The 27,514-nt window shown below is 44.3% G+C and overlaps 1 protein-coding gene across 1 annotated transcript in view; it reads right to left on the reverse strand.

The window, feature by feature from the left end:
- kcnk12 (potassium channel, subfamily K, member 12) overlaps positions 1 to 18,338 on the reverse strand; it is a gene marked incomplete at both ends in the record, with an annotated part of 146,495 nt that extends 128,157 nt beyond the window's left edge. The window contains one exon of the mRNA XM_084321105.1: positions 18,002 to 18,338. Within this exon, the coding sequence (XP_084177231.1) occupies positions 18,002 to 18,338 (337 nt within the window). The remainder of the gene's footprint in view (positions 1 to 18,001) is intronic.
- Between the last annotated feature and the right edge of the window lie 9,176 nt (positions 18,339 to 27,514).

Consider the following 27,514-nt stretch of genomic DNA (forward strand, 5'->3'; position numbering starts at 1 on the left):
TATCACTCCGCCGGCTCACTCTGGGAGAAAACAAGATCGCGGACAACAAATGGATATGTTGATAGCGCCATAACGACTAAATATGAAGCGATTCTGTCACTGCGAATGTGTTAGTCCTTTAAACAATGTTGGATGATGTAATTGATGGGTCTTGAGTCATTCTAGAACAAAAGAAAAATCGCGTTTTGATTGATTGATTAATTAGCATTTTTTTTCAATTTCTTTTTGTATGCTGTTCTAAGTGAGCATGGCCTATTGAGTTGATTGATTGATTGATTGCTAATTTTATTACTGTACGCTTGGTTTCCAACTGGTTAAGTTTAGGCCCCCTACAGTAGGTTTAAAAAAATAAATAAAAAAATAGGGCGAAGAAAACGTTTTTTTCCTATAGGGCAAAGAAAACTCTTTAATTTGTTTTACCTACTTTCTATAGAAGCATCTAAGAATGAAGTTCTATGGAAAGTAGGTCTGCATTCCCTTAACAATTGTGTGTATTGAGCCGTACTGTATTGTACCCATTCTGCATCTGGTAATAAAATGTTCAATCAATCGTTCCAATAATACACAGTTGGATGTGTTAGTTGGTTGGATGCACTTCAAGCTGCTTCCACATGAGGCAACTTCTCTCAATCATTCCAATAATACACAGTTGGATGTGTTAGTTGGTTGGATGCACTTCCGATCTGCTTCCACATGGAGGCAACTTGTCTTTTTTGTAGTTGTGGGAACTACTTTTTCTGGCGGATGGTTTTTTCAATAAATCTTTGATTAATGTGTGTTTATTGTATAGAAATAAGGTTGGATGAATGTGGCAGTTGTATAAAAGCTTTACACCACTTGCAGTCGTGATTTGTGAACAATAAACCATGCCTAGGGGGGTCTAACGACCCTCGGCTGCGCCTCGGGCCTAACGACCACCCCTAGGCATGGTTTATTGTTCACAAACCACTCCTGCGCGTGATGTAATGCTTAAATACTAACTTTATCAGTGCAAAACGTGACTTCACTCACACAATACCTGCTTTTCTCCGTCATGTACTCAAATAAAGAGAAATGTTTACCGATGCTCTGGACAAAACGTTCGACTTAACACACTCGGGGCCATTGGGATTAGACGGGGCCCACTCTATACGGCCAGCAATTCATAACAACCTTTCATTGTGTGTGAGGCTGTTTGTAGAGCTAAATCTATACTTTATATTATTGCTATCTGTCCATTCTCATTGTCAATTGACACTATAAACCGTCCCTTCAATATGCCTTAAATAAATAGTTTTTTCATCAATACGTTCCCATTTTATAGCGTCTTGAATATGAACGTTATAGTCAAGTCAAGTCAAGAGTTTTAATTGTCACGGCATACAAGTATACAATGAAATGCGGGGGGTCTTGCCCGCAGCGATTGTGCATAATACAATAATAATAATATAAATATAATAAGAATCCAATAGAACGACATTGTGCAATAATACAAGTAATCAAAGTAGGGCATATCGGTATATGTACATGAGTTTTTACAGAGCATGGTAGGACATGCTAGGTCCTGTGGTAGTGCAATACACTGTTAGCTACGGATGAGGCACTGGGTCTTTATGTACACTGCTATACAATGCTATATTATACAATCTCAAGTTATACTATACTATTCTTAAAGTGACCTTTCCTTTTGTAAAGTGACCATAAGTGTGAGCGTGTACAGCATGAGTGTGTGTGTGCTCATGTTAAAGTGGCTGCTAGTGTGTGAGCGTGTACAGTGTGTGTTGTGTGTGTGATCATGTGTGCTTGTGTGTGGCAGAACATAGCAGACTGTTCTGGGATATTTCCTGGAACGCGAGATATAGGGTGCTAAGCTAATAACGTTAAATCGAATGGCATTTCGGCTATAGACAAGCTAGAGTTAAAACTCAAAATGCACATTGTCGGTATCATGGAGGAAAGCCGGTAGGCCGAGAAACACCTGGAGACGTTCCACACTCCAAGACCTAAAGAACATCGGAGTGAGCTGGAAAGAAGCCCTGGCCCAGAAGAGAGTGAGATGGAGAGCTCTGGTGGACGCCCTATGCCCCTCAACGGGGTAAAGAGGATTAAGTCAAGTAAGTCATTTGTCTAGTCCAGTGTGTTCATTAGATGGGTGAAATCCTCTTTCAGTGCCTCTGTGCCTGTTTTCTTAGGCAGTTAGCCTCGCTGGTATGTGTGCCATTAGCGTTAGCCACGCTTCTAGGCCTCTTTTCTTTTGGAAAGAATGATGATTTTATTTATTTTTTATAAAAATTAAACATTTTACCTTTTTTTTTTTTTTTTTTTAATTTTGGTTAATTTAAGGTTGGCAGTCGACTACGGCTCCTTTCGATCGATTAGTCGACTATTCGACTAATAGGGGTCAGCCCTACTAGAGTGTAAGCTGATGTGTAACCAGCGACGGCGCCAGAGAATTGGCCTCGCGGGAACTTTGGAGGGGCTGGATTGTTTATAGCAGGGGCTAATGAATTTTAATGCAACAAACAAAATACCGGCTAATATAGGCTAGGGGTCGGCTATTAGGTTTGGCCACGGGCCATATTTTCCACAAGCCGTTTCTTGGCGGGCCAGGATCAAAAACAATGGCTAATTTAATATACTGATATTGAAAAAAAATAAAAACGTTTTTCTCTGGTCTGCATCCCCTTAACAATTGTGTGTATTGCGCCGTACTGTATTGTACCCGTTCTGCAATCTGTTTTTCATTCATTCATTCATTCATTCATGAACAGCAGATCAGCTGTTGCAGTCAGATCACCGCGGCGGGTGACGAACAGATCAGAATGCATGCAAACACGACTCACCATACCTTGTTTGTTGTTAAGTCCTCCAAAATCCCTGCTAATGTTTGAAACATGTCACATATCCACTTGCCGCCCTCCAATTCCAGATTGGCGTTGAATGCAGCAGCTACTTTATCTGCCAACTTGCCTCGTTGTTGTTGTTGTTGTTGTCGCCACATATTATGCAGAGAGGACGTCGGCTCGGCACGCAAGAATCACCGACCTGTTGCAATAAACCCGTATTTTATGTATGGCTCCTGTTTATTAAAAGAAGCGTTATATTTCCCCGAATCGTTCTTATTTATATCCAAAGATGTTTGTTTTGTTTTTTGAACTCGCACGCATCTCGAACGCGGAAGTGAAAGTGCGTTAGGGACTATTGGTGTAGTTCCGGTGGGACTATTCCATTGGTTCTCCCAGTCCACGTGACCATTTCTAGCATTTCAATTGGCTATAGTGACAGACATGCTTTTGATGACGTCCGGTAGATAGATACAGCTTCACAATAAAAGAGGTGGAGATACTCATCACGCAAACCCACGATAATGTTGCCGTCTCTCTGCCAAATTTCTCAGTTCTTCGCTAAAATACATTCGTAATGTATTTTATATATAAATAAAATAAAAAACATAACTGGGAGGGGGGGCTTAGAGGGGGCTAAGCCTTTTTCAGAGGGGGCTTAAGACCCTGCTAGCTCCTCCCCCCGCCGCCCCTGTGTGTAACCCCAGCGTGTAGGAGGAGACTCCCTAAAAATGTGATCTCATAAACCCACCCCTACACGAACCTCATTGTATAAACCCACCCCTACATTAACCTCATTGGAGAGCGATGAGTACCTAGTACCTACTGTACCAAGACCTGTGAAATACCCTGGAGCCAGAACTGGGGAGCCGTACCAGACGCTCAAACCCTGTGCCACCACACGTCCAGGTACTGTCCACCTTGGGCACGTGCGGATCAAAGCACCCTCCCCAGATGCGTTTCCATATCTCAACAGAAAGCAATACCACCATCAACGTTCAAATCATCTGCGACGCCCAGAACCACCTGCTCAACGTGGTCTCCTGCTTCCCAGGAGGCGCACATGACTCGTACATCTTAAAGAACAGAACTGTGGGTGTGCACCTCGAGCAAGGAGACGTTGGAGATGCATGGCTAATTGGTATGTATATGTGATAATGAATTATTCCAGCAACAGTAGTTCTATTATTCTAATGACTTGTTTCATTAGGAGATCGCGGATATGCGCTACCTCCCTGGTTTATTACCCCACTCACTGAAACGTCCTTGAGCAAGACACTTAACCCCTAACTACTCATGACGTATGGTTGCCTCCGCCGTCGGTGTGTGAATGTGTGATGAACAGTGATGCCAGTAACTAGTGACTAAGTAACTAGTTACTCTAATCTGATAACTTTTTCAGTAAATAGTCATCTAATTTACTTACTTTTTACAAGCCAGTAATCTGATTACAGTTACTTTTCCAAGTGGCTGTGCGTTACTATTTAGTTACTATCTCATAATGCTGATGATAAGAGAGCCAGGGGTACAGTCAGCTAGACCGGAGATGGGACGTGCGCTCGCGCACGCACGCACACAGCCACACACACATGTTTACATTTATAGCTGATTTTAGAATGGCTTCAGCATGAAGTTAAATCAACTATCCAGTTCATTTTATAGTGTAATTTGGCTACTTGAGAGAGAGTGAGAGAGTGAGAGTGAGCGAGAGAGATTCATGTTACGCGCGACTTGCGGAGTACGCACTGAGTCCGTTGTCTCAGAATGGATTTGGTAGAGAGTGTTGTAAATTCCCCACTATTTTTCATACTGTGTATTATTATTTCCATTCAGGCATTACTTTGGACAGCCCAGGGTATTCTTGTTCCTAGTCAGGCATCTCTCCAGACAGCCCAAGGGTCCTTAGTCTGTTAATTAAATACAGGTGGTGAATTTCCGGCACCTGTGTTTCCATTTGCAGACTGAGAGTGCGTCCTTGAGGAAGTAAGTAATCACCAGCTTCCAAAATGTAATGCCTGTGGTTTATGCTAGGTAAATGTCATATGTAGCCTGCATTGTGTGTTGTTGGGGCGTTGTGATTCGTGTGTATGATTATGGCTTGGGGTTTGCTGCTTTGTGTTGTGTTTGGTCCGTGCCGCTAATTGAGCTAGTGCTAGCCAGCTGGCTATGCTATATGGTATTTCCATTGGCATGTCAGCACTGGCGCTGGCTCGGTTGGCCGCATGGGCCGGGCATGGCACGGGGTAGCAACTAGCCGTGGTCGTGCATATGGGTCACCTAGCGGCCTAATGCAGGCAGTGGATAGTGCATGATGCATATGACCTTTACCTCTGCTAATTATGTATTGTGTATTATGTATTATAATTTCTTGTTTCTGTTTATGTGTTACAGAAAACCACTCTGAAACACCACCATTTTGAGAGATCACTCTCAACAACAGAATCCTAAAATAAAGATACAAAAGGACTGTTCTCTTGACTCTTGTGTCCTCTCTCTGACCGGGGTGCGCTGTTGTGGACGAAGTGGCTCCGGCAAACATTGCAAACAACATTATATCTTCAATAGAGAGAGAGAAAAAAAACTGTTGTCATTCTTATGTTGTGGCAGCAGCAGGGACGACGACTTCGTAACCTAGTTACTTTCAAAGTTACTTTTATAATCAGTTATCAGTTAAGTAACTAGATTACTTTTTAAAGGAGTAATCAGTAATCAGATCATTTTACAAGTAATATGTGGCATCACTGGTGAAGAGTGGGTGAATATGAGGCATAAGTTGTAAAGCACTTATATAAATGCAGTCCATTTACAGAAGGGGTATTGTTTTCAGTCACTGGCCACTTCACACCTATACCATTCACATCTATTTGAGCCTGTCTACTCAGCCGTCATGGTAAGAGTTTCTCTCTTTTCTAAAACTACATTCATTCTCCCAGTGATTTGAGAAACTGGTGACTGCCCCCAATTCACACATCTTGCAGAATGCTCACAAATTAACATCTTGCAGAATGCTCACAAATTCACACATCTTGCAGAATGCTCACAAATTCATCTGACAAATGTAACCTGAGGTACACTAGGACCCAGGAGTTCTCTGGCCAGGTACTGCTAGCCTTGAAAAGGAAGTCCCGTGAGACTTTGACCAAACTCACGTTTGTTCTCGTCAGCTGGCATTTACACTCCAGGTGATTACAGTTGCAGAGGAGGTTGTGCTGCCCCACAGGGTTTAAGGTGTGAGCAGGTTAAAACACTATAATTTGATAGATCTGTTCACCCTTGCCACCCTTGCCAACTTCCATTTATCTTTTATCATTTATCATTTGTTCTATCTTTTGTGTAGACGTGTTGTGTGGCCAACCATCCTGGTGTCTGAGAGCAATTGGGAGCTTGAGGTGGGCGTGACATTTTAATTGTTAATTGATGCGTTTGTGTGGCACATTCAGTATTACATTGTGTTAACAATTGTTTGTATTTCTAGGCTGGACCGACACGGCGTGTAGGGCAGCCACTGTTTTTCCTCTTTTTAACTTCTGTGCCTCACAATAAAAAATAAAACCAAACCACCCATGAGACTACAAAAACCTCTGAATCCTGTCAACTGCGCCAAATGTAACCTTAATGGTTGAATATATAGAAACTGCGCCACTCTGTTAAGGGGAGAGACCCTCATTCATTGTTACACATTTATGTTCTGAGTTCCCAGACCACACAGGGTTTCTAATAAAACAGGCGTGTAACAGAGGTTTTTGTATTCCCAAGATTTTACACTTTATTAAATAAAAACACTAAAAAGGGATCATACCCAACTGGACCAATCTAGACATTACTAGTAATTAAAAAGAATATTGCACACAAACTCAGCACTGCACCTCTATAGAGCACACACACACAGCACGTCTAATAAATAGGAAACATCACTGCACTGCTGGATAAAATACACAATAAAATAAAGCGGTCAGATGGCAGAGGTAAAAATGGAAACTAATTAAAACTCTAAAAAAGGAAATTACTTGACGCACAGAAGTTAAAAAGAGGAAAAACAGTGGCTGCCCTACACGCCGTGTCGGTCCAGCCTAGACATACAAACAATTGTTAACACAATGTAATACTGAATGTGCCACACAAACGCATCCATTAACGATTAAAATGTCACACCCACCTCAAGCTCCCAATTGCCAGCCAGCAACTGTGCTCCCAGACACCAGGATGGTTGGCCACACAAAACACGTCTACACAAAAGATAGATGGAACAAATGATAAATGGAAGTTGGCAAGGGTGAACAGATCCACCAAATCATAGTGTTTTAACCTGCTCACACCTTAAAAACCTGTGGGGCAGCACAACCTACTCTGCAACTGTAATCACCTGGAGTGTAAATGCCAGCTGACGAGAACAAGCGTGAGTTTGGTCAAAGTCTCACGGGACTTCCTTTTCAAGGCTAGCAGTACCTGGCCAGAGAACTCCTGGGTCCTAGTGTGTACCTCAGGTTACACAAAGAAAAAGAAAAATAACAGCTGAAGACAACGGACCGTGTTGCTTTTTCTCCAGATGAGTGACTTATCGTCATGCAGTGTAGTGATTTGTCCCGGTCAGTAGATAACCTACATACAGTCTCAGTGTAGTGATTTGTCCCGGTCAGTAGATAACCTACATACAGTATCAATATAGTGACTTGTCCCGGTCAGTAGATAACCTACGGTACAGTACATACAGTCTCAATATAGTGACTTGTCTCGGTCAGTAGATAACCTACGGTACAGTACATACAGTCTCAATGTAGTGACTTGTCTCGGTCAGTAGATAACCTACGGTACAGTACATACAGTCTCAATGTAGTGACTTGTCTCGGTCAGTAGATAACCTACGGTACAGTACATACAGTCTCAATGTAGTGACTTGTCTCGGTCAGTAGATAACCTACGGTACAGTACATACAGTCTCAATGTAGTGACTTGTCTCGGTCAGTAGATAACCTACGGTACAGTACATACAGTCTCAATGTAGTGACTTGTCTCGGTCAGTAGATAACCTACGGTACAGTACATACAGTCTCAATGTAGTGACTTGTCTCGGTCAGTAGATGACCTACGGTACAGTACATACAGTCTCAATATAGTGACTTGTCCCGGTCAGTAGATGACCTACGGTACAGTACATACAGTCTCAATGTAGTGACTTGTCTCAGTCAGTAGATAATCTACATACAGTCTCAATGTAGTGTTGAAAACAGTTAGAGAGAACTACCGTACTCTACATCCTTGCCCTGACCAAAAGCCTCGGCCTCTTGCCAGCTCTCACTCAACACTGATTAAAGGACTTGGCTCAGACCACCATCAATACATTACTTAATTTACACTTAGGGCATTTAGGAGAAGGTCTTATTCACAACAACTTCAAGCAACAATGGTTAAAAATGTACCAACAGCAAAAACGAAGGAGACAAAGTAATGAAGGCAAGACAGTAGAATTAGTACAAAACGTTCTTGTCATTTTCACCTGATACATCAAGTCAGTATCTCCTCAGTGCGTCAGTGCACATGTTGTCCTCTGAACTACAGAGTCACTGGAAAGCGACTTCCAACAACCTTGGCTCTGGACCATAGATATACAGTAGATATATTCATGTCAAGTCAATTTTATTTATATAGCACATTTCCAGGCAGCGGCAGCTGGCACCAAAGTGCTTCACAGGCAGGTTGATAAAAAAAGGTAATACGATGCAAGATATAAAATTAAAAACACAGTAAAACAATGAATGTAATAAAAACAGGTAGGACACAGTAAAGCAAAGAGGATAGGAGGGCCAGGGGTCTGGTGGTGATTAAGTGGGGGGGAAGGCCAGGGAGAACAGGTAGGTTTTTAAAAGTGATTTAAAAACCTGCAAGGTCTGGCCGGCCCGTAAGTTGAGGGGTAGGCTGTTCCACAGTCTAGGCGCTGCAGTGGAGAAGGCTCTGTCTCCCCTATTAAAAACAATGACCTCTGTTTTCCCTTCGTTTAGTGTCAGGGAATTTTCAGACATCCAGCACTTGATCTCTGCCAGGCAGTCAAGTAGTGGTTGTATTGATGTTTTCCCTTGGGTGGGTTTTAGGGGGAGGTAGACCTGCACGTCATCGGCGAAGCAATGGAATGAGATATTATGTTTTGCCAAGATCTGGCCTAGGGGGAGTATATATAGGATGAAGAGGGTGGGACCCAATATCGAGCCTTGGGGCACCCCGCAGGTGAGGGGGGCCACAGAGGAAGTGAAGTCACCAAGTTGGACAGAGAAGGTCCTATTACTTAGGTAGGACCGGAACCAGGGGCCCTTAAGGCCTACGTGATGCTCGAGGCGAGCTATAAGGATGTGGTGGTCTACCGTGTCAAAGGCGGCTGTGAGGTCAAGGAGTAGTAGTAGGGATGGGTTGCCTGCATCAGCAGCTGAAATCAGGTCATTTAAGACGCGGAGGAGGGCCGTTTCAGTGCTGTGTCGTGGTTTAAAGCCAGATTGGAATTTATCATGGATGTTCATGCTCCTAACCAGTCCACGAATGGCCAGAGAGAGTTGTCCTAATTGGCTGGAGCTAGCTATCTGTGTCCATTTATAAATGATAAATGAATCATATTAATAGGGATTCAGTTTGGAGATCAGACTCAGACATGTGTCCTCTTTAATGGAAAGCCAGACAGTAATGGCGTTTTTTTTTTTACTGAATATGTTATGTAGGACAGGTCAACGCCACTCATTCACGATAGACTTAAAAAATCAAATCAATGGAGGAGGTCAGCATATTCTGTCAGCCTCTCTACAATAGAATTTGATAGATACAATATAATTTTTTTCACAATAGCATGTATATGATTATAGTCTGTGTATACAACTTCCTACAAAATGCGTACATAAATACATCTACATCTTATCCAGTGCAATAACAACTAAATTGTATGCAAAAGGGCAACGTGCAATCTACAGTCAACATGCAATCTATTTCAGCACTTTACAATTCAAGTGCAATAAAATGAGCATATTAGCACTTGGGCACAAGCAGTCACTTTAACACTTGGTACCTAAAGCACTTCCTATTTCCTGGTTTGAGTAGTTTAGAAACGTGTACATGTACTGTTGTCAGTTCTTGTGATAATGGAATTTGTGTACATTTGTCATTTGTAATCTGTTAACATCAACCTGCAAGGGACTAAAGATGGAAGTGCATTCATTGCCTGTACCACCACTAGTGGCTAACCGTGAATAACTCACTGACTCACTGAGTGAGTGAGAGACATTGCCGGTCATAGAGGTGCCTTGCATCTAATGGATTGGATTGGTACTTTACTTGGTATCAGCCTATACCCACAGTTTAGAACTCAGTATTGACAACAAAAAAGTGTTATTGGCACAACCCTATGCAACATATTAGAGGATCATGTCATTAGATGAGCCCGCTAGTTCCTACAAACTGCATGTCACAAGAGGTTCTAGTGTTGTTCAAGTGGATAAATGTTGACCTGCTCGCTCAGTGTCCAGTCTGTAAATCTACGGCGGAGGAGGATGGAGGAAGCCTCCTGGAATATTAAAATGTCCACACGGCTCATTCTGCAGTCTGCATCTACAGGGTCAGATTCCTCTTGTTGTGTCTCATTGATTTGTGTCAGTACATCTTCATTTTCTCCAAAGTTTGCCACAGGAACGAGATATCACAAAGTCAACATCAAACAGCTGGAGTTTCCCCAGCTACATGATCTACACGGACCTGATGTAAAAACCTTGTGACTTCTCCATGACTATGTCAATGGCAAAGGGGGGGGGGGGGGGGGTGTAACCAAAAGGTCACGCCATAGGGTCACTTGTGCCACAGTTCTATGAGGGACGCTCACTGGGAATAGACTCTGATGCCCTGAGCACATTTCGCCTAAACAGACCGATGTCGCCTAAAATATGTAAATAAAGTACTCCATCACAGGAAAAAGGTACATATTGTACGTTATGTTATAGCCATACGTAATATATTGACATATTTACTCAAATGTACAATGTGTACGTATTACAAATAAGTACATATATTACATATTCAATCTTTTTTTTTTTACTTTTAAAGTTCTCAGAAATCATTTGAGCTCTCCGGCTGTGGGACGAACCCAGGGCGCTCATGCTTTACCAAGACATACCAAACCCTAAACCTAACCTTAACCATAACTTTATATAACCGTTACACATTCAAACAAACCATCATCATCATCTAGTGGTGAGAGAACTCCCCAGTGACCACAATCATGGTTGGTTTGACTCCTGGTCACTGATTGTTTGCTGATATGAAACGTAAATATATTACTTATACAAGACGTACATATATTACTTATGGCTATAACATACAGTAACGTACATTATGTACCTTATTTCCTGTGGACGATTAGTACTTTATTTACTTATTTTAAGCCAGATCGGGGGTGTTGCTCAGGGCATCAACATCTATACGTAAGGAAGTGTCCTGTTTCGCTTTTCTTTTCTTTTCTTTTCGCCCCTGCTCCTGGAAAGGTCTGTGTATCATTAGTTCGGGCACATTTCAGTAACCTAGAAAATGTATTCCACCCTGGTTTGTTTATGTGGATTTCAGCTCCATAAGGTTCTAAATAGCGTGGGCTCTAACTGGTTGTGTGGAGTAAACAATGCAATGTTGTTATGTCTGTGAGTGTATTGTTCCATGGCAGAAAAGAATATGGCATTTGTGCACAATGTGTAAACGAAAAGGCCATATTTTTGTTCTCTGCCTTGCGAGGCTACAGCTTCCCCAGAGAACCTATGAAATCAGAATACCTTTTATTGTCACATCTTCTATTCTATTCAGCATAGAAGAGTGACATTATTAAATGTTTGGCTCCTCCGCCTAGCAGCAGCATCCACATAAGGTAGTACAAAAGAAGCGATACAAATAATGTAAGAAATGTAAGGATAAGCAGCATAGCAATAATACAAAAAAAATAGCACTTATATTACAATACAATAATAACGCGTAATAATCACAGTGTGGCTGTGGCGATGCGACATGGCAGTAGAATCAGTGATGAAGTAGCTCTAGGCTTTTACATAATCAAACACTGCATGGGGCGTGGTGTGTGCAAATCAGTAGTGTGTGTGCAAATCAGTAGTGTGTGCAAATCAGTAGTGTGTGCAAATCAGTAGTGTGTGCAAATTAGTGGTGTGTGTGCAAATCAGTAGTGTGTGTGCAAATCAGTAGTGTGTGTGCAAATCAGTAGTGTGTGCAAATCAGTAGTGTGTGCAAATCAGTAGTGTGTGTGCAAATCAGTAGTGTGTGCAAATCAGTAGTGTGTGTGCAAATCAGTAGTGTGTGTGCAAATCAGTAGTGTGTGCAAATCAGTAGTGTGTGTGCAAATCAGTAGTGTGTGTGCAAATCAGTAGTGTGTGTGCAAATCAGTAGTGGGTGCAAATCAGTAGTGGGTGCAAATCAGTAGTGTGTGCAAATCAGTAGTGGGTGCAAATCAGTAGTGTGTGCAAATCAGTAGTGTGTGCAAATCAGTAGTGGGTGCAAATCAGTAGTGTGTGCAAATCAGTAGTGTGTGCAAATCAGTAGTGTGTGTGCAAATCAGTAGTGTGTGCAAATCAGTAGTGTGTGTGCAAATCAGTAGTGGGTGTGCAAATCAGTAGTGTGTGCAAATCAGTAGTGTGTGTGCAAATCAGTAGTGTGTGCAAATCAGTAGCAGAAACAGTGAAGAAATAGCTCTAGATGTCCCCAGTCACAGGCAGGTATCTGGCTGTGTTATTTATTCATGAGTCTGACCATCTGGGAGGAAAGAACTGTCCCAGAATCTGCTGGTCTGGGTCTTGAAGCTGCGGTACCATTTGCCGGTCGGGTGTCTGGGGTCCTTAATAATCCTGTGGGCTTTGTCTGCTGTATATATCCTGGATGGAGGGACGCTCACAACCACAGATGTTCTGGGCTGTTCACATTACCCTCTTCAGCGATTTGCGACCGAGGGCAGAGCGATTTCCATACCAGGTGGTGATACGTCCCGTCAGGATGCTCTCGGTTGTGCCTCTGGAGGGTCTGGGGCCCCCGTGCCTAATCTCTGTAGGATCTGGGCCCCCGTGCCTAATCTCTGTAGGATCTGGGGCCCTGTGCCTAATCTCTGTAGGATCTGGGGCCCTGTGTCTCATCTCTGTAGGATCTGGGGCCCTGTGTCTCATCTCTGTAGGATCTGGGGCCCCGTGCCTAATCTCTGTAGGATCTGGGGCCCCGTGTCTCATCTCTGTAGGATCTGGGGCCCCGTACCTAATCTCTGTAGGATCTGGGGCCCTGTGCCTAATCTCTGTAGGATCTGGGGCCCTGTGTCTCATCTCTGTAGGATCTGGGGCCCCATGCCTAATTTCTGTAGGATCTGGGGCCCCATGCCTGATCTCTGTAGGATCTGGGGCCCCGTGCCTAATCTCTGTAGGGTCTGGGGCCCTGTGCCTAATCTCTGTAGGATCTGGGGCCCTGTGCCTAATCTCTGTAGGATCTGGGGCCCCGTACCTAATCAAATCAAATCAAAATAAAATGTATTTGTAGGGCCCGACAACACACGTTAATGTCCCCATGGGCCGGACACGTCGTCTTCTTTAAACAAGTCAAGAAGAAACATAACAATAAGTCAAGAACAAAACAACAACACCATAAGGTCCAACAAATTTAAAATAAATGCAAATAAATGAATGAATGCAAGCACTCCCAGACATACCCCACGCGAAGGTAAGGAAAAACTCACTAAAACCTAACAATAGGGAAAAAAGCTCCACAGGCAATGTGGAGGAGAGAAACCTTAGAAGGGCCGTTCAAGGGGGGATCTCCCTTCTTAGATGTCGGTGATAGTAGTGTTGCAGACGGACAGTTGGTAAGCATGCACTCAAGTGTGTAGTGAAACACAGATGAGTGCATGCGATAGCAACTGAACATTTTGAAAAATTAAAGGTAGAGCTGATAGCGATAGCAGCTGAACATTTTGAAAGAGTAAAGATAGAGCTGATAGCGATAGCAGCTGAACATTTTGAAAGAGTAAAGATAGAGCTGATAGCGAATCTATTTGAGGCACAGGGGCGGCGCAGAGAGGGTCGCGTCCTCCCCGTCTTAATCACGGGACGTTCAACACTCCGGTCATCGCTCCGAGACAGCCGGAGACAGGGGGATAGGGGGCACGCAGAGAGGGTCACAACCTCCCCGACATCATCGCGGGACGTCCAGCACTCCGGTCATCACTCCGGGACAGCAACTCACAGGGAGACAGGGAGATTCTCTGTAGGATCTGGGGCCCTGTGCCTAATCTCTGGAGGGTCTGGGGCCCCGTGCCTAATCTCAGTAGGATCTGGGGCCCCGTGCCTAATCTCTGTAGGATCTGGGGCCCTGTGCCTAATCTCTGTAGGATCTGGGGCCCCGTGCCTAATCTCTGTAATATCTGGGGCCCCGTGCCTCATCTCTGTAGGATCTGGGTCCCCGGGCCTCATCTCTGTAGGATCTGGGGCCCCGTGCCTAACCTCTGTAGGATCTGGGGCCCCGTGCCTAATCTCTTCAGCTGCCTGAGGTGAAGGAAACGTTGTCGTGCTTTCTTCACCGCCTGGCCGGTGGACACGTCTGTGATGTGAACGTTGAGGAACTTGAAGCTGCTGACTCTCTCTACAGCAGACCCGTCGATGGGGTCCACCCCTTCCACCTATTCTCATGTAGACCCCGTCGATGGGGTCCATCCCTTCCTCTCCGTCTCCTGTAGACCAGCTCCTTGCTCTTGACTTCGCTTGAGGCCCCAAAGAAACCGAACCAACGCGCGTTACTGACAGACAAACAAAGCGGCAACTCCAGGCAGTTCCCCCCCTTTTATTGTCACCACTCACATGATGCCTCCCTCTCGCTGTGAAGTCATCAAGTTTTTAATATGCTCCCTCTGTACAGCACGTTGTGCCCCTGTGGCTGTTAAAGCGCTTTATAAATAAAGTTGGATTGGATTGGATTGGATCAAACTCCTTCTGGAGGAGGTACATGAGTAGAGTGAACTGTCACCACTCACATGATGCCTCCCTCTCTCTGTGAGGTCATCAAACTGCTTCTGGAGGAGGATCTCTAGAATGATGGCGGGTTGCCAGCTGGATAAAGAGACATGTGCGGGTGTGGCGGGTGGGATCTGAAATCCCCCCCCCCCCCACCCCCCCTGTGCACAAGCTCTCACAAGCAGGCTGGGGAAGATTGTAGCACACAGACATCAAACAGCGATGAAAATCCAGACGTTTTTTCATGCAACCAACAAGGCTGTGGTAGAAAGATAATTCCACCAACAAACCACCACCTCTGTTATATCAACTCACATTCCAGAGTCACATTTACACGACGCCGAAATACACTTACTGTTAGATAGCTGTATCAACCTGCCAAACACATTATGTGAACCCGCCGGGACTGTATAGATAGAGAGACCCAGGAGAGAGAACGTGGGGGGTGGAGAGGGATAGGAGTGAGACAGAGAGACTAGTAAGTCAGGGAGGGGAAGAGAGACAGACTCAAGATCTCATCTCTTTCATGAATAAAAGGAGGATTGTGGCAGGTGTGCTGCCCTTGTGACTGCACCTATCCCTCTGCACAGTCATCAGGGCACAGTCATCTGGGTACAGTCATCAGGGCACAGTCATCAGGGTACAGTCGTCAGGGCACAGTCATCAGGGCACAGTCATCAGGGCACAGTCATCAGGGCACAGTCATCAGGGCACAGTCATCAGGGTACAGTCATCAGGGCACAGTCGTCAGGGTACAGTCGTCAGGGTAGGTACAGTCATCAGGGTACAGTCATCAGGGTACAGTCATCAGGGTAGGTACAGTCATCAGGGTACAGTCATCGGGGTACAGTCATCAGGGCACAGTCATCAGGGTAGGTACAGTCATCAGGGTACAGTCATCAGGGCACAGTCATCAGGGCACAGTCATCAGGGTACAGTCATCAGGGTACAGTCATCAGGGTAGGTACAGTCATCAGGGTACAGTCATCAGGGTACAGTCATCAGGGCACAGTCATCAGGGTACAGTCATCAGGGTACAGTCATCAGGGTACAGTCATCAGGGCACAGTCATCAGGGTACAGTCATCAGGGCACAGTCATCAGGGTACAGTCATCAGGGTACAGTCATCAGGGTACAGTCATCAGGGCACATAGTCATCAGGGTACAGTCATCAGGGCACAGTCATCAGGGCACAGTCATCAGGGCACAGTCATCAGGGCACAGTCATCAGGGCACAGTCATCAGGGTACAGTCATCAGGGTACAGTCATCAGGGTACAGTCATCAGGGCACAGTCATCAGGGTACAGTCATCAGGGTACAGTCATCAGGGTACAGTCATCAGGGCACAGTCATCAGGGTACAGTCATCAGGGTACAGTCGTCAGGGTACAGTCATCAGGGTACAGTCATCAGGGCACAGTCATTAGTTTCCCTGATCCTTCACTTTGCCACCGTCTTACAATTATTAAATGGTGCCATTGGGGATGCCATGTTGTGTTGCGTGTTTGCTGTTTGTGTTGTGTATATGGTGTTGATGTGCGAGTGCCTGTTTGTGTGTGTTGTGTGTGTGGTGTTGATGTGCGAGTGTCTGTTTGTGTTGTGTGTATGTGGTGTTGATGTGTGAGTGCCTGTTTGTGTTGTGTGTATGTGGTGTTGATGTGCGAGTGCCTGTGTGTGTTGTGTGTATGTGGTGTTGATGTGCGAGTGCCTGTTTGTGTTGTGTGTATGTGGTGTTGATGTGCGAGTGCCTGTGTGTGTTGTGTGTATATGGTGTTGGTGTGTGAGTGCCTGTTTGGACAGAATACAGGGCGAGTGGTCGCTGTCAGCGTAAATGATTGCCTAGAGCTCCGCTCATGGTCACACTCTCTCTCTCTCACACACACACACACACACACACACACACACACACACACACACACACACACACACACACACACACACACACACACACACACACACACACACACGTGTGCACAGATGGGTGTGACTGCATGTGCACGGCCAGATTCAAGCACACATGTCACGTGTATATACAATACACGCACACACACACACATACACAACCCCCCTCGCAACCCCCCACCGGTCTCTCTCTCTCTCACACACACACACACACACACACAAACACACGGATGGGTGTGCATGGTCAGATTCAAGCACACATTATGTGTATGTATACACAACACTCTCACACACACACACACACGCACACACACACACACACACACGATCCCCCTCGCACCCCACCTGTACCTCTCTCTCTCTCTCTCTCTCTCTCTCTCTCTCTCTCTCTCTCTCTCTCTCTCTCTCTCTCTCTCTCTCTCTCTCTCTAATAATTGTCAAATAAGCTAAACTCTAAACTCGACTGTACTGGTCCGTCCATCACTTAGTGAGGGGGGGTGAGGTTGTGGCGCTCACACCATCAGGCATGCAGTGCACCTCTCTGTCAGCCCTCAGGGTGCCTGGGAGGGACATTTGCTCTTTTATGACCTATTACACCAGCGTGTGTTGAGGGGGGGGGGGGGGGGGGGGGTTGCAACAGCGGCTTCTCATTGACATTTCTGACTGGAAATGTGGCAAACTTCACCCATGGGTGCTGTCCTATAATAGAGGACGCAACCGAAAGCTGCCCGTTCCAAATGGCAGACGCCGTTGCCCCCCTGCTGCCAAAATATGACACATGGCCTGGAAGAAAAAGAATGGTTAATCTGGCGTTATGTAAACCAGTGGAAATAAAGAAGCCTGACTAGGGGGATGATGGTCTAATGGTTTGTGTGTTTGCAGCAGCAGGAGAGGTTGGTGTGGTGACGTGATCCTTGACCATAGCAAGCCACGTGACTTACCTGCTTTCTCCAAGAAGGCATTATATAGGAACACATGGTTCCGAAGGTTGAGAGTCTCAACATAAGTCTGATTGTCTAACACCCATCGCTTGCAGTGTAAATGCTAATATTGCCATACTCATTTTGAATTATTAATGTGTGCATAGGCCAATGCCTGTATCCTGTAACCGAATGTATGGTCAGAATTGAATCAAAGGCAAATTATAGCATGTTTTCATTCAAGTACTTATAGTGTGTTAGGCCTTGCCTAAATAACTGAACCTGGGACTGAAAGGTCATAGGGAAATCAATGAATAGTGTTGCTGCACAATGGTGAAGTGTTTGAAGTACCCACCTATAGTTGACACCACAGTTCCAACAAAATAAAAAGCCCCAGTAAAATCCCATCGTGGCCGCAGCGCGTCGGCGCGGATCCCGGCGGCGATAGCCGCCTCGTACTCCCGCAGGAAGGCGCTTAGATCCTCCAGGCTAATGTTGAAGGTCTCGCTGAAGTTGAACAGCGTCCTGTTCCAGCGGCCGTGAGCCCGCAGCTCCGAGGGCCTCTCTATGGCAGAGAACACCGCAGCGCCGCAGAACAGGTAGAATATGATGAGGACGGCGAGCAGCACGAAGCGGCCGTTGTCTTCGTTTAAATGAAGGGAGCGGCAGCCTTGCATCCGCTGACTAGGCATCTCATCCAAATTTCAGCACCACTCGCGCGCCGGACAGCGACCAGCTCCACATCTCGGAGAAGAAGGCATCCACCCCTTTGCAGATGATGCCACACAGCACAGGGATAAGTCTCCAGTAAAGTGCTCGGCTCCTTTTGTGTGGCGGACTTCCAACCAAATGTTTAGCTATTGCCAGTTACTCGGCACGTTTTTCCTCTTGCAGTTGAACAGGAGGCATCCGAAGCTGAAGAGGCGCAGAGGAAAAGCCCCACTTGTGGATATGCGTGCCAAGTCTACCTTATACTATCGTCGTTACGCGAAACTGCACTGGCTTCATTAAACAAAGAGCCCCATAGAGAATAACCGCCAACATATATTTTACGATAGATTTTTTATATTCACTTACAATCGTGCAGGCAATGCAGTTGGAGTGAAAATAGGCTGCAGTTTAATAATCCAATCGGACACGCCGTTCTATCTTCCTCCGAGCAAAGGATGAAAATGTAGCCTAATCGGTATCCTTTGGGTCGCTGCACCAAAGACACTATAAAGTCCCACCAGTGTCTCTGGACTCTGCTACTAGAGAGACGCTCAAAAATATCACAAGTTATTATGCCGGCTCAGGCGCACGTACCCCCCTTGAGTCTTAATTCAACTCATCAGTCTTCAGTTGCCCCACTGGGATATGGAGCTCAGCTGCAGACAACAAACAGTGGCACATGATCACACCGAATCTGTACAGCTGCGGAGATCATCCTTATAGATATCCCGAAGACTCCAGACGTCCCACCACTGTCGACGAAGGAGGGAATGCACTAAAAAAGACTCAATTACGCACCCGTCAAGCCAAATGTTCCCATTCGTGTCCGTTATTGATATATATATATAATAGAACCCTCTGAGTCTGACCGCAGAGGACTTTCATTTCCCATTTTCTTTCGCGTGTGCCGCCTCTGGAGTCGTGCCAGAACGCACGCACACTCAGGGTGCAGAGACTGTAACTTGCTCCTCACTGCACCATGTTGGGCACAACAATAGATACAATGCCACCACGAAGCCGATATAGGCGACTTCAAAAGTTTTAAAACCCACAGAGCGAGTGTTGCCATTTCCCCCGAAAGCTTGCCTATATATGACTTGTATCTCACAGCCTATAGCCATTTATAAATAGCGCACTTGATTGATTGATGGATTGAAAACTTTATTAACAGATTGCAGAATGGGTACAGTATACAGTACAGCTCAATACATACACTTGTTAAGGGGATGCAGACCAGAGAAAGACTTTCGTCTTGTTTACATCAGGGTCCCCCATTTTCAATTCATCATAACATATATGACATACATGACATACAGATAGACAGTGCTGCTACATCTATACATTTATGACATACCAGATTTGCAAATACAGTACTGTTTGTGATACAAAAAGAGTCCAGAAAAGAGAGTATATACATTTGACGTAGAAACTGTACATTGAAGTCTGGCAAAGGACAGTTGGATACTCGGGTCGAAACCGCGTCTCGACCATGAAATAATAAAACCCAGACAACTCTGATACAGCCCAGCAGCTAATAATCAACAGTCCTGAACATTATCAGCTACAGTATCTGAGACTAATGCATGTACTGTATCATCACACCCGGGCTGGACGAGGTGTCGTTGGTTCCACATGCGTCAAGGAATGCGCCAAAATAAAGGAATACAGGACAGCATTCCTGTGTCCGGTCAGAGCATGTATAACATGCTTTTCTGACGCAGGTCGTCTTTAGAACACCATGGGCATTGATTGATTGATTGATTGATTGATTGATTGATTGAAAACTTTATTAACAGATTGCAGAATGGGTACAGTACAGTACAGCTCAATACACACAATTGTTAAGGGGATGCAGACCAGAGAAAGACTTTCGTCTTGTTTACATCAGGGTCCCCCATTTCAATTAATCAGGACATATATATGACATACATGAGACATACAGATAGACAGTACTGCTACATCTATACATTTATGACATACCAAATTTGCAAATACAGTACTGTTTGTGATACAAAAAGAGTCCAAAAAAGGGAGTATATACATTTGACGTAAAAACTGTACATGTTGTGTGTGTAATGTGTGAGAATTGTACAAGTGACTCTCGAATTACTGTTGGAAAGACAAAACAAAGGGGGAACTCGCATGCTGGTAATGCGTGTAATGGACTCCAACAAAATCAATGTCGTGGATTGAATGATCCAAGAGAACATATTGATTGCATTACCGCCGGATTCTTTAAAAGGAGAAAACATTCATTCCACTGCACCGAAAGCAATAGGGGCCACTTATTATAGTTTATAGGCATTACAGAGCACAGATAAGGTTTATTTTTTTTTATTTATCCTTTATTTATCCAGGAATGTCCCATTGAGATACAAGATCTCTTCTTCCAGGGAGTCCTGGTTTAGAAATGATCTGAATTAAAATAGGCAAAATGTCAGATTATGTATTTATGTCAACCAACCAATTTCACATCACTGTATACTATAGCATCCTTGCTTATGCAAAAACATTTACAAAATACACCGTATTTCAGATCAAAACAGCAAAGTCAAGCCTGTAAAACGACTTTTACTGCACAAAGTTGCCTAGGCAACACAACGATATTTAGTTCTATAGCTATATATACTGTAGATATAGCCTAAACACAAACTAATGTCTAAAACGTGACAATGTTTAGAAGTGTTTTCACATCCACAGTCTGAGTCCTTTTTATCTGAAAATCCCATTGTGAATTCATAGACTACTGGCATTAGACCGAGACATACTTCAAATGGGATGTCTGCTCTTTAGATGAAAAGCCCTTTATTCACTGAGCTTTCAAAGGCGCTTGGCACCATATAGATATATAAACAATGGTCAGGTTTCAGGATAAACTATAGACAGAACCAGGATGCACTGACACAGATACTGGTATTGGTATGCCGTAATACCAGGCTAATAGGGTATTCTCCAGTACTAAAAATCTGATACAAAGAGAGCCATGGGTATATATATATATAACATGCCAGAAATCACAGCAAAGTGACTTGATTTTCTGCCTTAAAGGATGTTAGATGTCTCTAATAGAGTCAAATGTATAATATATATTTTGTCCAGTCTAAGTATGTTCATTAAAACGAATGGTTGGGACCGGTACTCGGTATCGGCTGATACTGAACAAGTGGTATCGGTGGCCTAGATGGTGTCGCTTTGCAGGGTCCCATCTTGAGTCTGTTTTAATTCACATTATACATTACTAACAGAGCCCACTCAATAAAACGTCCCATGTGCCTCAGTCCTCACCTACTACTACTACTACTACTACTACTACTACTACTACTACTACTACTACTACTACTACTACTACTACTACTACTACTACTACTACTACTACTACTACTACTACTACTACTACTACTACTACTACTACTACTACTACTACTACTACTACTACTACTATAATAAATGGGATTTGTTTAGCCCTTTTCTAGAATTCAAAGTCACTTCACAATAAGAGACTTGGGTTGGGCTGTCACTTTATTTTTAATTCTTTTTTTTTGATCGACTGTACTTTTTTCTCCCATTTTCTATTTTTCTCCCATCCCAATTTCGTATCTTCCAATCCTACCCTCCCCTGTCTCGAACGCTGTTAGGCCATGCCTCCCACAAGCCGGCTGCAATGTGGACGAAGCCTTGCATCACGTGTCCCCTCCGGTACTCGAGGAGGCAGCCGTCGCATCTTTTCACCTGCACAGCGCGATCTCTCAGCGGCGAGGGTCTGCGTGGGAGGGACACGCCGCCCCCGTCGCTTCCTGATTCTGCTGCGCAGGCGCACCAACCGACCTGTAGGAGTCGCTGTCCACAACGTCCGATCCCCACCCATCAGCTTTCCCACCCCCTAATACTGCCAATTGTGTTAGTATGAACGACCAGCCAAGCTGATAGCAATGCGGAAAGCTGGGCTCGAACCCAGCGTCTCCTGCATTGGTGGCGAGCGCCTTGCCCACTACACCACCTAGCCGCCCAGTTTATTTTTAATTATAATATCAAACTATATCGATCTAACCTGGTAAAAGGTCAATTGATGGAACTGTAATGTAAGTCAAAAGTGATATTAGTGAATTAATATTCAGCCACCTTGCTCTCTGTGTGCTCTAACTGCATTCTGTGTCATCTCTCCATCCCTCCTCCCCGCCTCGCTGCTTGACTGACTGCTGAGCACGGCAGAGGTGGGAGCTGCGGACTGGGGCCGCGCGAGTTCATGCAAACGAATCAATTCATATGGGAACAAAACTCGCTAGAGGGGCTCCTTCTCCACTAGAGACACTTAACCCTGAACTGCTCCTGATGAACGTGTTGGCTCCTCGCATGGTTGCCTCCACCATCAGTGTGTGAATGTGTGAGTGAATGGGAGGCAGAAAATGTAAAGCACTTTGGATTAAAGCACTATAATATGCAGTTCATCTGTCCATCCAAAAGGCACAGGCTTTATCCAATGTTCAGATTTCTGTCCTGGAATTATATGCAAATTAGTGCATATTTAAGTAGACCATGCCTCATTTGCATATTTAAACATACAATTTCAGAAAACTTGTAATACAAAAAAGTCTTGTCTTAATATAAGTAATCAACTGGGGAAGTTTCATTGTGATATCTATTAGTTAAATGTTTTACCCTATTCACCTGTAGTGTCTCGCCTTAAAGCACTATGCAGTTCATCTGTCCATCCAAAAGGCATGGGTTCAGGGGGGGGGGGATTCAATAAAGAATTCCGATAATATAAAAGTTTGAATGACTTCAAACAAATGCTCTTTCAGGACTCAAAATGCTCCCAATGTACAAATGGAGACGAAGGGACATTTATGCACATGTATTGGGACTGCCCACCAGTTAAGGCATTCTGAAAAGATGTGACCCATCAATTATCAAAACTCGTATCTTGGAATATACCAGTACACCCCTCTGTATTGCTTTTAAATGATGTTTTTGAGTTTGCAGTAAATCCACAGCTAAAGAGATTGGTCTTATCGGGTATCACAGTAGCTAAAAAACTGATCGCATCACGCTGGTTTCAACCGGAAAAAATGTGCCGGAAAGTTTGGTCTCTTACATATCTCGATGTGATATATCAAGAAATATCTACAGCAAGAATTCTGGGTCTCAACGAATCCAAAATGTCAATGTGGGTAGAAGTGGTGGAGAGAATAAAAGCTAGCTTATAATGGTAGTGTCTGGTTAGGAGTGAGGGATAATGGAGGTACTATCCAAGGAGGGGTCCGGGAGGGGGGGGTTCGAGCTGGAGCATATGTGTGTAGGGTTTTAGAAAATAGGTATTAGGGGTATGTCCTATATAAGCATTTGTATAATTGTTAATTTAGCTGGATATACACTGTATACGGTTAAAATATTATTATAGACTTTTTTTTTTGTCTTGTTTCTGTACTTGCATGTAATTTTAACCACCATGACTGTTAGTTTCATTATGCATTATGTGTTGAGTACTGACTTTTAATAATTTTTGTTTTGCAATAATAATAAAAAAAAAAAAAAAAAAAAAAAATGCTCTTTTACTTTGGATTTCTTCAAACTTGATTTGGGGGGAAAAGCGACAGGTCTATAAGGGACACACAATAAACACTCATAACACAAACAGGGATGAGGAGGAGGGGGCCCGGACAAGGCTGTGGTGGTGAAGAGATTAGAACATGGAGACAGACTGTGAGTCTCTATTGTCGTGTTTGGATTTGGTGCTAAGATCTATCTGTGTGTCATCAGCATAAAGCTGCCTGCAGATGCTACTGCAAGCATTCTACTCTTTGCTCAGTGCAAGGTCGTACAGCACAGACTCCTGCCAAGATCGTGATTGGTCTGTAGGTAGGATCTGTTGATGAGGTAGGATCTGATGATGAGGTAGGACTTGTTGATGAGGTAGGATCTGTTGATGAGGTAGGATCTGTTGATGAGGTAAGACCTGTTGATGAGGTAGGGCTTGTTGATGAGGTAGGATCTGTTGATGAGGTAAGACCTGTTGATGAGGTAGGACTTGTTGATGAGGTAGGATCTGTTGATGAGGTAGGATCTGTTGATGAGGGAGGGTCTGTTGATGAGGTAGGATCTGTTGATGAGGGAGGGTCTGTTGATGAGGTAGGATTCCACTTTCAGCCCTTCCCTACTAATGTTGGTCCTGAAGCACTACACTCCATTGATACCAGGAAATCAATGGACATGATACATAGGACACCTTCTTCTTTGGTAATGAGTCCCTATTGCCTGGGAAATGGCCCATGTAACCAATAGAAGTTACCTGATAGAAGTGATAGACGCTACCCTGTCTAGCATATACTGATATTGAGAGAGTATCAGAATATAAATACCTTGGTATTTGGCTTGATGAAAAATATAACATTTAAAATATCATGTGGGCGTTCTTGCCAGTACACTGCAGCAAAATATTGGCTTCTTATGCAGTATATTGAAGGAATAGAGCCAGCTTCCCTATAATACTGTGAAGTAAATTTTAACGAGCCTCAGTCAGCTTGTACAGATGAGAGCTTGATCACAAATTAAGTTTGCATTGGTTTGTAGTGTAGAATAATGACCCCCCCCCCCATCAAACAATCTCCCAGCCATGTTCAAACCCTCCCCCATTCATCCACATTTGTCTCTCACCTGATACAACACCCCCCCCTTTCTAACTTCCCCCTCCCCCCCTCATGGACCATCTTCCCTCCCGGAGACAGACGTCTCACACCGTCAGCGAAGGAACCCAAAACAATGGACCCCCCCCCCACTCTCTCTTGGGTATATAATAGGGGTGTAACAGTACACGTATCCGTACCGTGTTTCAGTACTGGACCTTCGGTTACGTGGCTGTGTGCCAAACGAATGCAACGGTACATTAACCCTTTCACTGCCACACGACAGCCGGTTAACCCTTTCACTGTGACACTACAGAAGGTTAGCCCTTTACTATCACACAACCGGCGGCGATGCTCCATCATTAGCATCATTAGCTCCACGGATGGTTAACCTTCTGTCGTGTGGCAGTGAAAGGGTTAACTTAACCACTAACGGAACGCACGTGCAGAACTTTTTTTTTGCATGCAGAATTTAATTTAAAAAAAAGTTCACCCCCCAAATATATAATTGGCGCAAAGTGCCGGGTGTTCGTTCAATCCACGCACAACACACACACACACACACACACACACACACACACACACACACACACACACACACACACACTTTCTCTCTCTCTCTCTCTCTCTCTCTCTCTCTCTCTCTCTCTCTCTCTCTCTCTCTCTCTCTCTCTCTCTCTCTCTCTCTCTCTCTCTCTCTCTCTCTCTCTCTCTCAGTGTGTGAGGGTGGAAGGGGCTGTCTCTCGGAGATCAAATTAATGATATGACGCTTTTTTTCTCTATTCAATAACGTTTTTTACCCTGAGGGATGATTTACAATAAAGTTCTAAAACAGAGAAGTAGGCTAAAAGGAGTTTACATAGCTTGCATAAAACTGTCTCGAGGTTCCACAAGTTAATCAAAATCCGAAGTATTTCCAACCGCAGGGCTTGAGATGCTCAGAACGCAAACCACTGTCTTCTGGTTGATGTTGTTGTTGTTGTTGTTGTTGTTCATTATTACTTGCACATTGTTCAGCTCAATGATGTTGCATGTCTCCTATCGGTCATGCAGCGCATTCAGGCCGACGGCCACTTCAAAACCGAGGTACGTATACGTACGCGAACCGTGGTTTTTGTGTACCGTTACACCCCTAGTATATAATGTGTTCAACTTTGTGTATCGGGAGCTCTCTGTGGGTACGTTCGGCCAGTATCCACTCGGAGTCATCCGCTTTAACTAATAATAATAAACCTGTGTTTAACCAAGTCTATATTTGACTAAGTACATTCATTGATCCGTTATATTCCTCTACAGTGGCTAACTAGCCGGAGCTACTGTAGTACGAGGAACAGCATGGATGGTGCTGAGGACTCCAATCAACAGCCCCATTGGTAAGTAAGAGATAGGGAAATATATCCCTTTAACCTCACTGGAGACCTGCCTGACCATAACCTAGAATAGTGGCTTACACCTGGAGGTCTCCCCCTCCTAACCCCACCCTCAACCTCAAAACCCTTATCTGACAAATGGTCAAATCCTCCTTCTACCACCTTCAGACTATTGCAAAGATACGGCCCTCTCTCACACACCCTGCTGCTGAAACACTGATCCACGCCTTAATTTCTGTGACTACTGCAACTCACTCCTCTACGACGGCATCAGTGCTATAGCTCCATCAATGAACTCCAACTGGTCCAGAATGCATCTGAAGAACTTCTAACCCACACTAAATCCTGAAAAACCTCCACTGGCTTCCTGTTTCCCACCGCATCAACTACAAAATCCTGGTTCTCATCTACAGAGCCTTTCATCAATCCCCCCTCCACTCCCCCCTACCAACCCTCTCTGTCACTCAGAGCCACCCCAGTCTGCCTCCTCTCCAGCCCCAAGGCTCTGGAACCCTCTCCCCCAAGACATTAGAGACTGAGAGTCTCTCTCAATGTTCCATTGCCTTCTCTTAGCCCCCCCATCCATCCTTGTGCGACCCCTTAGTATAAAAGCGACCTTGGGTTCTAGAAAAGCCTTATATAAGCATGTGATCATGATGTAAATGTAATCAAATTTATTGTTATTATAATGAAAACTCACTGTATATATAAAAAAAAAAAAAACGACATTTTCTCTCCCTTTTCATATGGAGTTAGTACATAGAATTCAGAAAGAGTAAACTCTCTTCAAAAATTCTCCTTGACTTGTTTAAAGAAGACGTGTCCGGCCCATGGGGATATTAACGTGTGTTGTCGGGCCTTACAAATAAATTTGATTTGATTTGATTTGACCGGCCCCACCCCATGAGAGATAACTCAATAACATGCCATTACGCCTCCGACATCCAGGGTACACACGTTGTATAAATGCATGCCATAACCTCTGTGACTTTGAATGCCATGTCTCATTCTTGTTACTGTTTCCTTTGTGGATATACAATGTGGCTCAAGGTATGAGGGTCACATGCCTGTGTGACCTACATAGAACATGTTCTCCAATTAGAAGGCAATTACTGGGGAGCCAGGCTGCATAATAATGCACAACTGTATTAATGGTGCCATCTAATC

The sequence above is a fragment of the Notolepis coatsorum genome, assembly GCF_963971535.1.
Source record: "Notolepis coatsorum genome assembly, chromosome: 9".
Lineage (NCBI taxonomy): Eukaryota > Metazoa > Chordata > Actinopteri > Aulopiformes > Paralepididae > Notolepis > Notolepis coatsorum.